The 18827-nt window shown below is 33.7% G+C and overlaps 1 protein-coding gene across 3 annotated transcripts in view; it reads left to right on the plus strand.

The window, feature by feature from the left end:
* LOC149415332 (uncharacterized) overlaps positions 1-18827 on the plus strand; it is a 209848-nt gene that overhangs the window by 27443 nt on the left and 163578 nt on the right. For all 3 annotated transcript variants that reach the window (XM_089642536.1, XM_089642537.1, XM_089642538.1), the window contains one exon: positions 12081-12137. In XM_089642536.1, coding sequence (XP_089498662.1) covers positions 12081-12137 — 57 coding nt within the window. The remainder of the gene's footprint in view (positions 1-12080; positions 12138-18827) is intronic.

Genomic DNA, 18827 nt, shown 5'->3' on the forward strand with positions numbered 1-18827 from the left:
GAGGTGTGATACATTAGGGCTCATCAACACTGTCTTATACAATAATAATAATAATAATAATAATAATAATTGGATAATTTGTAGAGCGCCGTTTTTGTGAAAAATCACCTCAAGGGCGCTGTACAATTTATTTCCTAGGATCTACATTTGTTATTTAGAAATGATACCAAAACATACTTACCTGGCAAGTCACTTCCAACAAACACACTTATATTAAAAAGTTTATGCTTATAAAAGATAGAACTGCACGCAGAGGACACTATATCAAAAAACACTGATCGTCGCATGATCTTAAGTCTGCTATAGTTTTTTTTATTTTAATTTAAATGTATTTTAACTGTCTTAAAAGCCTACAAATTGTTATCATTTTTATTTATTTATTTTTAATTATTATTTTTATTTATTTTATTTTATTTTTAGTATTTTTTACATTTTGTTAATTTAAATTTAAATGGCCGTCAACTGTGAAAGTTTAGGTTTCTGAAATTATGGATACGACTGTCTGAAAAGGTGCGTTTTAAGTTTAGACCTAAATTCTGTCGAGTCTGCGATCATTCTCAAATCATGTGGCAGTCCATTCCAGGCTTTAGGTCCTGACACGGCAAAAGCACGCTCACCGAACTTAGTATCTGGTGTGCGCTTTGGTTCCTTCAACCTTCCGATAGCTGATGACGTTGCTGACCTAAGGGTTGACTGTCGGGAGTTGGAATCTTCTGGAATACACAATTCTGATAAATAAGCCGGAGCCATTCCGTTAAGTGACTTAAATACCATCCAGCATACCTTGAACTGGATTCTTTCAGGACATTTGAGCCAGTGCAGATTTTTGAGATGCTCTGAAATGTGGGAGTATTTAGATACTCCGGTGATAAGCCTTGCCGCGGCGTTGAAAACGGATTGTAATTTGTTGATTTGACATTTAGGGAGACTTGCATATATTCCGTTGCAATATACCTATATATATAAACTAGGAATCGAACCCAGGATTACTTGTGTTACCAGGACATGTGTCTTCACCACTCAACTATTGGAACCTATTTATTAAACCTCATATTTTTATTAAACGTTATATTTCAAAATCAGAATTTACAATATCATCTTGCAACTAATTTTTCCAATTTAATTGAAAGCTACGCTTTTAAATAACCACAAATTTTCTATAAGAATTGGTTAGTAACTTAATAGTGTCTCGGATAAACATAATTGGCCAAACCTTTTGGCTGTAGAATTGAAATGGGAATGTAAAGCGCTAATAGATGGACATAAACCTTTCAAATTTTTTTTATAGATACCGCTCCCTACCGATACCCAACAGTCGGAAGCCAGTGAGAGTATGGCATCCCCAATTAGGGTATGTTGTGAGGCTAAGGTAGTGGGAAGTGGAAGGATATGAAGAAGAGGAGTGCTGGAAAGTACCTGGCTATACAGATCTGGTCACCAAACACGGCCAAAGCCATTTCAAGCAAGTTTCAATTCTGAATGGTGGTCTTAAACCATGACAATACTGAGAGTATCATCCACTCTGGAACGTGCCGCAAATATTCTATAAAATCGCACATCTGGATTTGATCTCGCTACCTTCAGTTTGCTAGTCGAGAGCCTTACCCCTCGGCCACGAAGGCAGTCAAAAAAAATTAAAGCGTCGCGAAAGTAAATAAAAAGTAGAAAAAAGAACGTCTTGACGTTATGCATAGTTGGTTAGGTGGGTACTTATTTTCCCTCCTTACAGAAATCTTGTAAAAAAAGGGATTCACAAAGGGACAAGGGATCAAGTTGTTGGTTCGCCTGGTCCGTGTAGAATGCCTTTTTTGTAGTGCCATACGAGGATTATCCGTGGTAATTCTATTATGTCCTAATAGGGACCCTCTTCAGCGCATTGTGGGCCCTTTTGCCGCTACTTACTATATTGCTCCTTACTCGTTGTACTTGGGTAGATAAACCCAACTTGCCCCGTTTTAACCGGGATTTTCAATACAGGTATCGCGAATGTCCAAATAGAAGGTACCGTTTTACGTGAATACCGTAAAGGAGTCCCAACTGCCCCCAATCGTCTGCAACCAGTGAGACTATGGCATTCCCAAAGGGGATATGTTATGAGGCTGAAGATAATGGGGAGGGGAAGGAGATGGGTTAGAGATATTAAGATTTTCAGATCTGGTCAACTAAATGGTGTCTGGTGGTCTTACTCAAGGGTGATAATACTGATAATGAGTGTATCTTCTACTTTGGACCATGCCGTAAATATACAGGATTTTCCAATAAGAGGTTTTATTTTGATATTCAATCGTAAAATATCAATGGTTTCGTTGCTTGTGTGGCACGTAGCGCCGTCTCGTCGAAAGTAAACGTTGTCCAGATCAATACTATCCAATTCCGGCCATAAAAAAATCATTGATCATCTCTCGATAGCGCAATCCATTCACCGTAACTGTTGCTCCAGCCTCATTTTCAAAAAAGTAAGGTCCAATGACTCCGTTGGACCATAAACCGCACCATACAGTCACACGTTGAGAATAGAGAGGCTTTTCAACAATAACTCTTGGGTTTTCCGAGCCCCAGATGCGACAATTTTGCTTGTTGACGAAGCCACCGAGGTGGAAATGGGCCTCATCACTCAAGATGATTTGCATTTGATTCACTCAAGTGAATTTTTAATAATTTTAATGTGTTGTTAAAGCGTGTATCGTTCCATTTTTATTAATGGCGTAGGTTTACTTGTCAAATGTTAAAAAATGACATTTTCAAAGTAGCATCTACCGAAATAGCGGGCTATTCAAAATAACACCTCTTATTGGAAAACTCTGTACTATTCATTATTTTAAATTGATTAAACAATCAAATAAAATTTACATACGCACGCCTGGATTTGAACCCGTGACCTCCGGATTGCTAATCGAAAGTCTTGCAAAATAAAATTAATGTATTCTATGGAAATATTAATTTCAAATTGCTAACTTTTTATTTCATTAATATAATCAAACAATTTCGTTTGTGTGTCCGTGATAGTAACTCTGTTTTGAATTGAAGTGTCATTTTCAAAAGTGGAACTGATGGTGGGAAGAATTCAGTCACGCAATAAAAATAAATATTTTAACAAAAAAAAAATTATTATCTTTTTTTAAATGATGTTTCAAGAATTCAGAAAAACAATGAAGTAACTAGAAGTAATATTTTTTGTTCGAAGAGTAGGTACCTATCAACATAAAAATTATGGTTTTAATATTAATTTAATTTAAAATAAAACAATAGCATAGTAGTAATAATAATCTAAAATCGTAGCTTCATCATAGCTGTATGAAGCTACGGTTGTAGCAAAACCCGGTAGGGTATAAAAATATGAGTGGTGTTAAGTTATTGATTTATTTTAAATTATAATGTCACATCACAAAATATCTACTTCATATGAACAAATATTTTTTATTTATTTGTAGTTTTTTATAGATACGTAGTTTCCTACGTCCTAATACAATAATAATACAGGATGTCCGGGGGGTAAAGTGCTGTTTTCCGTGTTTTTTTTTCCATAACAAAATATTTTTCCCAAGAAGAATATTATTTTCTCCTTATAAACAATTCAACTTTTGTACCTTATAACGTTGAAATTTCGAAAAAGTTATTAATCGTTTTTACTTGTTCTATCAAGTAGAATCACTTCCAGTTGGTGCACTTTATCCCCCGGATACCCTGTTAAAGTATTATATAATTTTAAATAAATTTATTAAAAAAAAATTCTGATTTTTTTTTCTGGAATTTCGGTATATATATTAATTGCTGCGGACATCAACGGCTTTTGACTTTGGGTATTTTTATCAGAAGGGGAGTGTTATTTAATTTATTTTATTCGTCTCATGCGTGTTTGTGCTGCAGGTTTTCAATTTTTCTTAGAAATTCAATTAATGTATGGTCATTAATTATGCACACGAAGCAGGTATCTATTATTAATTAGTACTTATGGGTAAGTGTTTGATTATATGCATATATATTTATAAGCTGTACCAAGTTAAATCTTTTGTGGTAGGTCCATGTACACTGTACAGGTATGATCAATGTATATCTAAAACAATTATTACAGTTCCAGAGAACTGCCAAAAACTTATCAGTAAATATAAAATGGTTTCTGTCCGTAAAACACATGACAACAGGTAGGGGTGGGAGATTTAAAAGAGGACAAGTATACCTACCTCTTCCAGGAGTCGAAGTCCTTGCAGTAGCGAGCCTTAGATACTCAACAAGAAGCCTCCTAGAGGGCAGCGGCACCGGGCACCACTACCCCTACAGTGCTACCATAGCTCTTTTACTATAGCACTACTATAGTACTGTAGCACTGCTATAGCAGTGTGTATCTCTCGCAGCACTATCTTATGCCACCTCCGTCCCCGAGTTCAACCGCATCGCCCTTACACTCTATACACACTTGAAAAAGAAGTGATACAGTTTTCAGAAAACATCTTAGGAGAGTAACATAGTATAGGGGAAGTTATTTTTATAAAACTGCGTTTGATGCTTCTTTGGTCTCTGAATTATTTATTTATTTATTTTTCTATGATCCTTACGATAGCAGTACCTACTTAAAAAAAAACACTAATATTCACAGGTTAATATTAATCTTTTAATTTTTGAAGTCCTCATACTATCATCATTGTACAAGGTGTCCGGAAACTCGTGTGAAACTGATCTACTTTACATTATTTGGAGTCGTATATTGTGGTATACCTAACTAATTTGAATTTTCGTTTTCGTTTCAAGTCGAAATTCTTAGCTCAAACTTCAAGAAAAGAAAATCGGTCGCTGGGTGGTTAATATCAACTGCTTAATGTCTTCTAAAATGCGTCGAAGCGTTGGCCTGGCTCCAGAAGTTTTTTTCAACCCTTTAGCTACCGAAAAAGTTTAAAATAAACAAATGAAATTCTCAGATCGAATTAAAAGAGATGTTTTTGGGTTCTCCGTGTGTTGTAGATTCAACAGTTTCCCGCTTGTACTACGAATTTCCGATCACCTTCTACCCATGGGCGATTTTTTTTGGCTTATGCATTGATCGAAGACTTGGCTTGCTGGTGATTACTGTCGCGATGTCTTTGTAAGAACCGACACTTTGACTACCGCAACTAATAGGTCTAATTTACTTATCGATGTACCTTAAAAAAATGCATAATACTAATAAGATGCTATGAAGCTTCAGGTATAAGGGTGACCAAGATTAATGGAACAGATATTTTTACTACTGCTAGTTTGTTTGACAGAATTTTAACAATTCAACAAATTTTAAAGACACGTTTCAAGTTCTGTAAAAGCTCTAAACTAAAGTTCTGTTATCATTTCAGTTATATGTAATAATTGGCTTTAGTACAGTAGGTACTTGAAAATTATCTTTAAAATCTGACGATTTGTTCTAATTCTCTAAATCAACACGTCCTAAGAATAATCTGTGTTAAAAGCGGTTACTCGCCATAACTAGGTACCGAACTCGACCCATTCGACTGCTAGCCAGTAAACCAATGCATACGTGTTTTGAACCCGCAACCATTGCCACGGATTCAAAACCTCAAGGCGATGCCATACGTAGTAATGCAAAATCATGTGTTTTTGGTTTGAAAATTTGGTCGCCTAGAAATGTTTCAGATGCTTTAATTAAATACTGCGAGTAGAATACATCTTGGCCTTTGAAATAATCGAATATTTTTAGATAGTCTTTTTATAAGCCCAGAAAAAAATAATGTAAAAGCCTACGAAAACGGCTTTAAAGTTCAAAATCTCCTACTTACGAACCCATTTTCGGTTATGATTTTATTGTATAATGTGGAAAATTAAGTTATTTATAAAATTATCGAAAAAAAATTAAATATTTATGCCTGGAACATCCACAAAATAAAATAAAAGGCACTTTTTGGCCATGTTTTTTTCTTGCATAAATCAAAACAGGCGGATGGTGTTAAGCCGGAATTTAAACCTCATCGCCATCTACGTAAGGGTTGTTATTGATAGCGGCTCATTTTAAAATATTACACGACGTAGTGCATCGCCTTAAAAGATAGTTTACGACCACAAAGGTTGACTTTCTACATAGGATCCACCTTCTACACACTGTGCACATTACAGACTATGCATTTCAAAACAGTCAAATAAAAGTTATACCCACAAACATATCATTATTACAAATATAAGTACAAACAGATAACAGTTACAAACATTAGTATAAACTGATTCTAACTAGTAGTTTTGTAGAGCTCGCGTAATGTTGATTATTTCCATATGACAGCTCGTAACGCTCGTGCGAACTCTGACGAAGTAAAAAGGTAGGTACAGGCTACCATCTGGAGAGGATTGACGGGACACGGAGCACACATAAAATTTACAGACAAACGAAATGCAAAGCGCTCGATTTATAATTACAAACTGATTACAATTACAACTGTCAGGAGATCGTCATTGCAGATATTCATAACAAAGCTGAAAAACAAGTTCGTTATTTTCTCAAGGCCTCCTGTATACAAAATTTTATAAATTTTAACCGAATTAATGCGTGTTAACTTCAATTAAATACGATATGCCCCAATAAAATAAAATAGTTCACGTGGATATACAATTACCACGCCCTATTGAAGACGCAGCCACCAATGGAAAAAAATCCCATATTCTAACCTCAAAACCAGAGACCCTAGCCAAGCAATAGTTGGTCTAACAAATAGGCTGTCATGTCGAATAAATCCTAAATACAATTTACCTGCTCCAATATTTTGACAAGTCCCGCATTATAGGCGAGGTCCGCAGACACAATGGTTCCAGACCTCTACAGACTCCTGGAGTAACTTAAAACCAATCTCTTTATCTTGAGGACGTGTACAAATTATATTAAATTTTGTATTAAATTGTTGAAATAGAAAAAAATGCACGCGTGACAATTGTGTATATTATGGTTGAAGGTAGTTCAAATACGTAGACAGTTTTTAAACAATTTTTATTAAGAAATAATTATAATTAGGTATGAATAAATTTGCTGGGAAAATAAAATTATCAACTCTCAATGAAAAATGAGTAGAATAGGGGTCTTTTTTACAGAATTTGAACAATTCATAAAATTTAAAAATTAATATAAGAGTTCCGTTAAAGTCTTTTTAAAATTCTGTTATTATCCAAGCACTATAAAACGACAGGCCCGTGTTTAAATAATAACAGAATTGAATAGAAATCAATTGCACAAGAGTCCCAACTGCTCCCACCCGCCTGGAGCCAGTGAAACTATGCCATCCCCAATTAAGATTATGTTGTTAGGCTGGAGGTAGCGGAAGTAGAAAACGGGGAAAAGGAAGGTGTTCTATTCAGATCTGGACACAAAAACAGCTAAAGCCATTTCAAGCAACGTTCCGATTCTGAACGGTGGACTTTTAGCAAGGCGATACTGAAAGTAACCACAACTCAGGGAGGTGGCGAAACTTTGCTTCAAATATTTATTTTAAATTAATAATTTGTGATTAAAAAAATACTAATAAATCTACATTAAACAAATGTATTTTTCTGTGTCTTGTTCTGTTTCACGTTTCGTCTAGGTTTATGAGTATTCTGTTCATCTTCAATGATAATTCACATTGTTTTTTTAAAAAAAAGTTACTCTAATAAAAAATGAATAAATTGTGAACAAACACAATAATTAAATGATTACATTCAATTCTGAAACTTTCACCTGAGAAAACCAGGGCGATAGTGAAAGAATGATTCTTTAACAATATTAAAACCAAGGGCGGATCCAGCTTTGGCGCCAGGGGGGGGTCACGTAGTCGTGGTCAAGTTTTTTTTTTTTTTTTTTAAAGAAAGACAAACATTCCCGGGTTACGAATAACCCAACAATAACTCCTACCACCACCACAGAAAGCCGAAAATGCTTGCTTGTGTTGTGATGGAGGACTTAGGTCCGGTCAGTTACAGTTGCAAGAAGTTATAATTTAATTTTGATAATAATATATACAAGTAAAAAGTAGGTATTGTTGGATATGGTAACACTAGGTATATCATTAAGATTGTCTTTTGCTCCGCAAGCCCGGGCGGCGTAGGCTCGTGTAATGTCAATTGTCAACCAATACAGTACAGATCACAATTATTAATCGTGTTCTTATTTCACCACAATATAACATGGTGTCAGGTGTGTCTTCAACATAGTATTGTGTGTAGGAATCTTGCAACTTTTTGAATTTCCTTTTCCTCGTTGTAGTTATTCGCCATCATATATAAAAGAAATGATTGCTTAAAACGTTTCCACTCGCCAACCATATCCGTAGCATTCTGCCTTTGCAGACTTTGACTCGACATTATTATTGTAACACTTTGCTTGTCACGACAAAATAGACAAATAATAACAGCTTGTTGACCGTTATTTCTTTGCTTCCTGGTAAAGAATTTGAATCGTCCCACTGTAATATTCACTGTAGGTATGAAGTGTCTATCCAGTCTATCGAAGAGTAGAATAATGCCTTCCAGCGTGCTCTTCTCAATAGTGAGGCCGAATGAATTAAAAATTTGAACTTTTTTAGGACCAATCGTGTGCAGCAAATGTTATTAATAAATGTAAATACTGTACTTCCATATTTAAGAGGAATATAAACGCTGGAAATATTTCGATTCTTGTGCTTTATAAATTTTAAAACCGAGCGCCTTGCACCGTCATATTTTGGCCTGATTTGCACGAGGCAAGTAATTTGAAATAAATATTGTTGCCATGACGCGGTGCTTGCAATACGTAAGAAGCGCCCAGCGAGATCTCCGTTCGCCGATGCTTCCATACGCTTGTTAATACCTTGTTACCTGGTGGATGAATACCGTCCATTCTATTTTGCCAGCAGCGGCCGAGCCGGCAGCGTAGTCAATATTATCGACAATCCTCAAACTATAGGGAACGCTAATAAAAGTAAATATTTATAAAATTTGAATTGATTTTATTTATTTACAATCCAAACAAAAATATTCTGAAAGTGAATTATTAATAGGTACATATAAATATTAATAAAAAGAAACTTGATTAACTTAAATATAATATGTATATATATTAACAAAATGTAACTAATACGTTCTTTTACAAAACTAGGTACATATATGTATTTTTATCAAATTTACATATACTTTATCAAATTTCCACATCTAAAATTTTTGTAAAATTTATTTACAAATAAATTTTTTGGAAACAAATCAACAAACCAATCTCAATATTAGAAATGATGATGGAACAACTCATAGCTAGGTTTTAATATATTCTACAATAGATGCATCAATTTATGGATACATACACTTAAAAAAAAGGTTAAAATAAATAACTTGCATCTAGCTATTCTGAATTTATCCTAAAAGAGCATAATTAAAACAAATACAATAGATATCGCGGGTTCGAACCCCGGCAAACAAATCTCAGTATTAGACATTTTCAAGGAACAGCTCACAGCTACATATATTTAAAAATTATTCTTATAAAATATTAACTCTGATCTACCAATACTGAATTTAAGCATTATATTCGTCAACCTAAAATTTCTCAATTGAAAATATTCTACATTAGATACATCAATTTATGGATACATAGACTTAAAAAAAAACGGTGAAAATAAATAACTTGCATCTACCTATGCTGAATTTATTCCAAAAAGAGCATAATTAAAACGAATACAATATATATATTATTTTAAAACAAAAAGTAAAATTTCGACGGCCTCCATGGTAGAGGGGAAAGGCTGCCAGCTAGCGATCCGGAGATCGCGGGTTCAAACCCGGCAAACAAATATCAGTATTAGACATTATCAAGGAACTGCTCCCAGCTACATATATTAATAAAAAGAAACTTGATTAAGTGAAATATAATATGTATATATATAATATGGCTTTAATTAAACAATTATCTATGCGCTTTTGTTCCGTCAAAGACGACAATTAATTTCGTTTTATCCGAATGACAGCTACCTACCTGACATCTGCTGACGGCAACCGGCTTCGTATTCAAAATTTCAAATACGTAAATGTTAAAAACAGAAACATTAGGATTAGAAAGGATTGGACCGATAATAGGCCACATGCATCACATTTAAAAAAAAATCCGGCTTAGGCAAATATTCTAAGACGTTCCGTATTTTTTTTTAATCGTATTTTTGAAACCCTGGTGATTTTTTTAAAATTTCAACTCGAAAAATCAGACCATTTTTTATAAACCGGAAAGACGGGACATAATTTTATATGTGCAAAAAAACGGTAATTAACTAGCCGAAAGTCATTTTAAAAAGAACGTTTTCCACACGAATGTCACAAAAATGGCATGCAATTGTACGGAGTTCTGTTCATAACATCTGTCAAAACACCGCCATCTTTAGCAAAAAGCATAAATATACCAAACCACCTACTCATGCAAAAAGTCAAATCAAAGGTTAAGTGGTTAAGTTCGCAGAGAACAAACAATAAATCTAGTGAACGTTAAACGTCAAATTCAAAAATTCGCCGGATATCAAAGTGTTGCCGTATAAAAAAAATAATCAGTGTGGAATTTTACAAAATTAAGGGAACATAATCGGAGACGGAACATTTTCATGTAAATCATTCAAAATCCATCATTAAAAATAATACTATGCATTTCTAAAAAAAATTACTAACGTTTTCGTAATCTTAGTAAAAAAATCTATCCACACTTTTAGCCTTCATTTTAATTGATTCTGAAGAATTTGTTACAAATATTAAAAATGTGTCCACTTCCGAAGTTATTAATTCATCATCTAGAAAAATAAAATCTGGTACTTACCGCTAAGTCCGCTAACTTTATAGTTATACACGGGTTATAAAGTTTTAAAATCATTGAACGTAAAATATATTAATTGTAAGGTATTGTTTTATTAATCTAAAATATAAATAACTTGCATCCCTCGTGCGGCATAATTTTATTTTTTTTAAATTCAATTATAATTTCGCCGAAATAAATTAAGATGTTAGCCTTGGGCAAAACCTCGATGAACGAGGTTGTGTCTCGCCTTAAGAATTGCTTTAGGAAGTATAGGAAGGCTGGTAATTCGCGCGGGCGCGTTAGACCTGTCCAGACCTGTCAAAAAACTTCCGAAAGAATAAGTTCTGTAACTTACTAAAATTACGTTAAGTGACTTTTGGTGTCGTTTACATTGGGAATTTGGCCAAACTCGCCTTCAAGAGCGATTTACAGGAAAAAAACTTACGAGTCTAACCCCAGCCTTAGAACATTAACAATAACATTTGAGTTTAAACACACATACACTGGCATAATGAAGAAACTGATTAGATTACTTACCATTTCTTGTAATGAATTGAATTTGCAGCAACAATGTTTAAGAACACTATTACTTATATTGGAACTTATTTTTTTTTAACTTAGTAAACAAATAAAAGTAAACACTTTATTAATAAAGTTTAGTCGTTCCGATTGAGGTTAGGTTTTGCTAGACGCTAGACGTTAGTCGAAACAAAGCGCGCGCAAGCGTCACACGTGGTTACACGAAATGTGTCATAATAATATGAAAGGTGGCGGCCGAAGCGCGCGCCGGTGGCGGTGCGCGGTGACGCGGTAACATTCGAATTTTCGATGCGTTCGTTCCCGAATAATGCGTTTGCCGTCAAACAAAGTATTATATTAAATTAATTCAATATTGAAAGTACTTAAATAAAATTTATATTGTGACAAAAAATATATAAAAACATTATGTTTAACAATTTTAATTAGTGGTCCACCTAGGTCCTGGATGGGCCCAGGACCTAGGTAATCATGACCCCCCCTGGGCTGGGGCCCAGGGGGGGGGGTCATGACCACCGTGACCCCCCCCCTGGATCCGCCACTGATTAAAACAATATTTTTATATCATATAAATGAACCTCCCCTTAAGTGGCCAAGCAGAAGTTTATACCATAATATATATTTCGCTTCATTGTGGGAATTTCTAGTTAAAGCGATATTTTTGGGGGATTATTGAGGTTAACAATGGAACTCGGATTTCATTAACCGTATTGCCATTTCCTGATATCATATTTCAAGTTTAGCATGCTGAAATATTTACGAAAATTTAATATTTAAATAATAATTTTTTATTTATTTTCAGGTTTTTCTCAGCTGAAATCTTCCTTCAGTTCTGCCGGTCAGCCGTCATGTCTTTCAGGTAATATTTATGTTACTGTCCACTATTTTTGAATACATGTAGACGATAAAAACGTTTTATCCATTCAAATGTCTTTATGGGAACATATTTCTTCATTTCGACAAAGAAATCCTCACACATAAGTGATTTAAACACAAAACACAGATTCCAACTTATTATCATTTATCGTCCTTAGCTCCCCCAGGTAGGTAGGTAGGTACCTGTACCTGAGAAAAATGTTCATTTGATATCATTTCAATTTTCTGATAAAATATTAGTCATTCAGAATATATCGAGAATACGTGTTCTTTTCCTAATAAGTATCTTGACGGAATGATCAATATCAGTATGTCAATATCAATAACAGTATTTGTACGAAAACGTGCTCCACCGTCCGCAGAAAACATTTAAACTTATTCTTTGTTAAAAACTCTATCAATTAATTCGTTGAAGGTCTGCACTCCAGTTTTTAACAGGAATGTGAATAAAATGACTAGATTTTTAATAAATTAACAGTAATTTATATCAGTAGGTTTTCTCCGTGTAGCTAGGTATATCTGAACACATGTTCATAAAAAATCAGTTTTTTCGCATTTTGTAATATTATATTTATCAGATTAAGTAAAACAGAGATATTTGTGTGATTATTTCACAAGAATCCCGATTGCCCGGAGCCAGTGAGACCATGAAAGCTCCGATATGGATGTTGTGAGGGGAAGGAATTTAAAAAGAGGTTACGGGTACCTCGATATTCAGATCTGGTCAGTAAACACAAACAAAACCATTATGATTGAGTGGTCTCTCTCCAGGGCGATACTGAGAGATTATGTAGCGAAATTTGCAGTTATAAAAGTAACATTAGATTGTTACTTTTGCACGAAACTACGGAAATAACCTACCATGAACTTTGCAGTGCTTTATTAAGTGGAGGGGTACCTACTTTAACCTTTTGGGTATTTTGAGGTTATATCGTCAAGTCAAAAGTCACGTCAAGTAACATAAAGTCGATGTTTGCATTCAATTTTAAATTGATTCGCTGTTTTTGAACGGATTCCAAAATAGTCACAAAATTCCCGAAGGGTTAAAAATTTAAAGTAATGGACCACTTACACAAGTAATGCCTTTAATTCTTTTATCACGTCTCGAGCGCACATCTAAGGATCTGCAGGAGAACCTTGTCTCAAATAATCGAGAGGAAAAGATAGCGGATTACAGATAGTAGTCTGACTGTGGGCGAGGGCGAAGGGAAACGGGAAGGGTTGGGGTAGAACGCGAGGGAAGTATTCTGTCGCCGTATTGTGTATGAAAGGATTGAGAAAGAACGAAGGAGAGGTGTGAGGTGTGAAGGAGAGGGGATCCAAGGTGAGATTTGAGATTGATAAGTACAAGGGTTTAAGTGGCAGACGGCTCGCCAAATGATAAATGTAAAGGGTTATGTTATATAAATATAAAAAAAAATAATATACGTGTATTGTACAGCACTGAATCATAAAAAAATCCCACTAATTAACAGATACAACAAACTAGATCAGGTTAAAATTTCCATGGAATAATAATATAAAACGATAATTATAATACCTACGAAGACCTCAGAACATCAGTAATACCTAGTTACATTCTAGCAGCACGTTCATCAATCAAATGCATTGTACACATGGATTTGTATTGGTGATCGATGAACCGGTGGATGCAATCTGTTAATCCATTAATTGATAATAGTTTGACTAGTCTTATAGGTAGTACTAAGATGAAGAAGAGGTTATTTTGCACAAGCAACACAAACACAAACGGCGCTATACAAATCATCCAAATATTATGATTATTATAGTGAGGTATGTATAACAAAATTACCTACATAATTCGTCAGTCTTTTTCAAAGTAATTAATAAAAAAATTAAATGAACTCCGAAAACCGATTTTGTGAAAATAATTACCTATCACATTTGCAGAATCTTCACTGAACCATTAAAACAGCCACCATCTTGGAACCGGAACCGGAATGCAACAAATATTTATGAATTTATGAAAAATTAAAAGAGATGAAATATAAAAAATAAATATTAATAAAATACTAATAAATATTATTAATTAAATATTAACCTATTAATGCTCTATAAGATAGTTAATAACTTTATTGATGGCCCATACTTACTACAAAATATTCATTTCAAATGTCCAAAAGGGGTTACTCGATCTCTGGATACGATTTATATTCCTAAAAGCAATACAAATTACCTTGAAAATGTATTTATAAGAAGAAGCTGTAGCACATTTAATAGATTATGCCCAAACATCGATGTGTTTAACACGAACCTAGCTAAATTCACAGCATTCGTAAAAAAGTGATACCTACTGCATCTTTTTTAACCAAAAAACTTAATATTTCATTGATTTTTTTTGAAATATTTCAATTGATTAATAAATTTTTGATAATTGATGTACTTTATCAGAATTGTTTCTATTAGGTATGTTGTTATGTATTTTCTGTTATTGTTTGTTTTGTCGTTATTTTATTGGTCAATGACATAACTACTCTGATCAATGTCATATATGCATGTATAAAGACGGTTTATAACGCTAATAAATAAAAATTAAAAAAATACCTAATGTAATGGTCTAGTTAAAATTAGGGCTTCGCTACTCTCATTCTAATAATTTTTTGCTGTACATCTAATTGATTTTTTCTAATTTGTTTTATGTTATTTTTAGGCCTGTAAGGTTTATTTATTTATTAGTGAAGAAACCTCCAACCCCCCTCCTTCATCCTTGCCTTAGGGTCGAACCGTCCCATGTGAATGCTATAGCTAAGTCACAGGGTTTCAGTCGTAAATCAAAAAGATTCTTAAAAATAGAAATATGTAATACTATTTTTTTACTTCCATTGGCTACTTCCCAAGTTACGTATTTACCTAAATGAAAACGTTTTCTATGATATAATTTAAAATTAACTCACAAAATTGAGTCATTATTTCCAAATGAAGTCTCACTGCAGCGATAATGAAGTCACAAGGCCTCTGTTTAAAAGCTAATCAATTTGACTTCAAATAAGGATTAAACACTTAATAAAACCATCCTCGTAACAACCTCGCGAGCTCACCCCCTCCCCCTCCACTACCACCCCTCCCAGCCTGAGGGCTTAAACACGAGCCACCGCATCAAATAATCACCCTTAAAATACTACCACCGCGCGAAAAATTCACATCAATCAATGAATTTATTGCAAACTTCAACGATAGATGTGTACTTTTTGGTGAGGTGGTGGTTTTCTGTATGATTTTCTTTGGTGGCTTGAGACGGGTCTTTATACAAGGGGAGCGTGTTTAACGCTTTACACCCAACCTTTTGTTTCTACATAATGAATATGCACCAGTTTACCACCTCTGATGCCCTACATCCAAAATAGCGTAAATCGCACACAAAGCTCCAAAGAAAACCCACTCTTAAAAAAAGATGACACAAAATTGAAGTTTGAATATATTGTTCTTTAGGGTTGTTGATTTTTGAAATGGCACCTGTTTGGAGCTAATATTGAAAGATAACATCTCGGCGGTGTATTGATAAAGGAAACAAGGCTTTGTGTACTTTGAAGATAAGGGATGCTTTTGTTTGTTTCTCGCTCCGTATTTGTGCTATTTCGTTTCCTGTATCGATTTTCTTTAGCCTGGCATACAAACGAATGTGAGAGACCCTTTGAATAGGACTGACTGATTTCAAATTTGCCTGTTTTCGTGATGTGTGAATTCGCTGCCAAAGTATTATTTCGCAAACGTAACACTCGAATGTAATATCTGCTTATTATTTTTTTTCTCCATTATATTCTAACCTTACGTCTAACCCCCGGCCTTCTAAAACATATGATAAAAATCATATTTTAATTATTTGTATGGCGCACATTTTGTGAAAAATCACCTAAAGTACGTTTCAAAAAAATATAATATATTTTTTTGAAATACAATGATTTTTTTTTATTACTAACTATAGACTAGTCAAACTATTATAATTGGAAATGCAATTATTAATTCCGGTATTTATTCTCATAATATATATTTATGTTCATTTGTGATCTTGCTTAGGAGAGGAAAAACAAATTTTATGTTAGGCAGTACAACAGTACAAGAATTTATCTTCCTAAATGTGATTCGTTCCTCGGTAAAAGACAGATTTGGAAAAATGTAAATCCAATAAGAGAAGTGTGATTCGGTTGTATTATAGGCAATACAAGAATGCTACTCTCAGGTATATATATTTAATTTAAGGTTATGAGAGCCTAAATATATATAGACAAAGAGGATAGAATGCAAAGCTCTGAGAAACAAATTTGCAAAAACACCATTCAGGAAATTAAACTTTTCTCGTAATTGCTGTAGCCGTGTTTGGTAACAAGATCTGATATTCCCAACCTTTCGATTATCTATTTTCTTACTCTCATCCATTTCTCCAGCTTCATGTAACTCCCCAAATTAGGAAGCAATCGTCCCGCTGGCTCTGGGCAGGTGGAACTTGGAATTATGTAACTGTAACTGTAATTAAATGGTTCTTGGTCATTGAGTACAGAGTAGGTAAGTACCGCCAAGTATTCGTTTTCTGGCTTAGAATTTATAAAATTGGTTTTTACATCAAAAATTACATAAAACGTTTTTGAAATACAATAATCTACATTTCAGATTTGTAAAGTTTTGGCATGTGGAGCAATTTATAGAAGCAATGAATAATACATGGTGTACGCGAATGTGAATCGTAGAAGAAATCGCATAATCAAGTGATCCTAATACTTCAGCCGTTTCGGGACTAACATAAGGGTAGATGTAAGACGATGTATAAATGTGAAAGAAGCAAGGAATGCGTGTTAAGACTGAGTTATTTGACTGTCCATTCTCTCTGCCTACCCGTGCCGATAAACGGTGCGATGATTAGTTTGTTACACTTATTTCAGTAAACCATTGTTCTTTGAATTTATCTATTTTCAAGCATAACACAAAAAGATAAAAACTAATATTGAAATAAAACATTATTGGGTTCAAATATACTCGTAGAACAATTCAGAACTGTGTTTGACTATGATTAATTGAAATTCAAATAGGATGGAGATATACAATGTCAGGCAGGTGTAAGAGAGACAGACCGCGTGCTAAATGGTCGAGAACCAAATTGTACTAAGTCAGTGGCACATTTGTTTCCATTCAAATTTATATTTGAAGCACTTCTTGTTTTTGTCTTTATTCTAGGGTTTAAAGATGAACGTCATTTTAAAATTAATCGGTTTTAAATTAATTGAAAAGAAGTGCTAGCCAATTGGTGGGCTAATTTTAATATACGATCGTATGACAAAGGAATATAATTTAAATTCCACAAAACTAAAAGGAAGTCTTCTCTGGTATATTTATTACAACACTTCATGTGTTTCCACAGACTACAATTTCCACGGTTTCCATCGAATTTCAATGCTGATTTTCAAGTTCTGTGAAGGTTTCTATTCAAGTTCTGTTATTATTTCAGCTTTGTGAAGTCCCTGGCCATTAATTATATAATAATAGAACGTGAATAGAACCTCCACAGAACTTGAAAATTGACTTTTAAATTTGATGATTTGTTCAAATTCCGTGAAACAAAGCGTCAATATTTTTTGAAATTTTTTGAAATGATCTTTTTCTCTTTATTTGTCAGTAATATTACTAAATAAATAAATTTGTCTTTTATGCTTACATTTATTGTGGTATACCTATAATATATTATGAAGGTACCTACCTACTCTTTCTGTTATTTGCTTTTACGGTATTTTTTCTCTTATAAAATGGTCAATGTCAGTTTTCCGGTAAATATATATTTTTTTGCGATTTCGCCTCAAAATTCGGAAATCTTCCGGATTCTAAAAGAACCAATTGTCAATTTTTGCATATTATTTTATAATGATGTACTAAAATCTCATTTCCTAAAATAAAAAACTTACTAGAAAGACCAAATTAAATCATCATTTTTATCGAAATTTTACAAAAACTTTTTTTAATGGAGGAGTAAAAATGATTTTTTTTTTAATTTTCTGCACAACATGTTGAATTCTGGAAGTCACTCATAAAAAAGCAAAACAATCGTCGGCCATTTGCAAAAAAAAATACTTCTCTCTCGCTCTGACCGAAACAACAAAGTGAAAAGGCGTTCCTCGGGTTAATTTCGCCCCTTTTTGTTTATTTTGTTTTTGATAAAACAATAGGCAAGAGTTGAGGTCACCTGTCGCCATTGTTACTCGGCCGCCATTACCACTAATGCTGCTGCACTCTGTGTTTGTAGACTAGCATTACAATAAATACACCAACATCACAATATGGTGCTGCTGTTGAAAGCTCAGTTATGACTTCTCTCTTTTTTCCATGCGTTTTGAAAAAGAGGTTAAAATGGGCATATATTAGGAAAATGCCTCTATTATTAATTTCAATGAGTTTGGCTACCTTTTTTCAATGAAATATTTTTTTATGAGTCTTATTTTTTTTAACTAGTAAACTTGTCCATAGATCAAAATGGTTCAAATTTAATTGGCCGGGGTGAGAATCATATAAATAAGTCGTTTCAACGTGGACTAACCACAGTTTTAAAAACCCCTTGAATGCCGAAACAGCTATTACAATAATAAGTTTTAAAAAACCAACATACCTGTAGAACTTAATAATAACATTATTAAAATTGATTTATTTGAAAATTTAAAAAATTAAAACAATT

Source organism: Hesperophylax consimilis, chromosome 18 (genome assembly GCF_061612785.1).
Source record: "Hesperophylax consimilis isolate HC1 chromosome 18, BYU_Hcon_1.0, whole genome shotgun sequence".
In the NCBI taxonomy this organism is placed as follows: domain Eukaryota; kingdom Metazoa; phylum Arthropoda; class Insecta; order Trichoptera; family Limnephilidae; genus Hesperophylax; species Hesperophylax consimilis.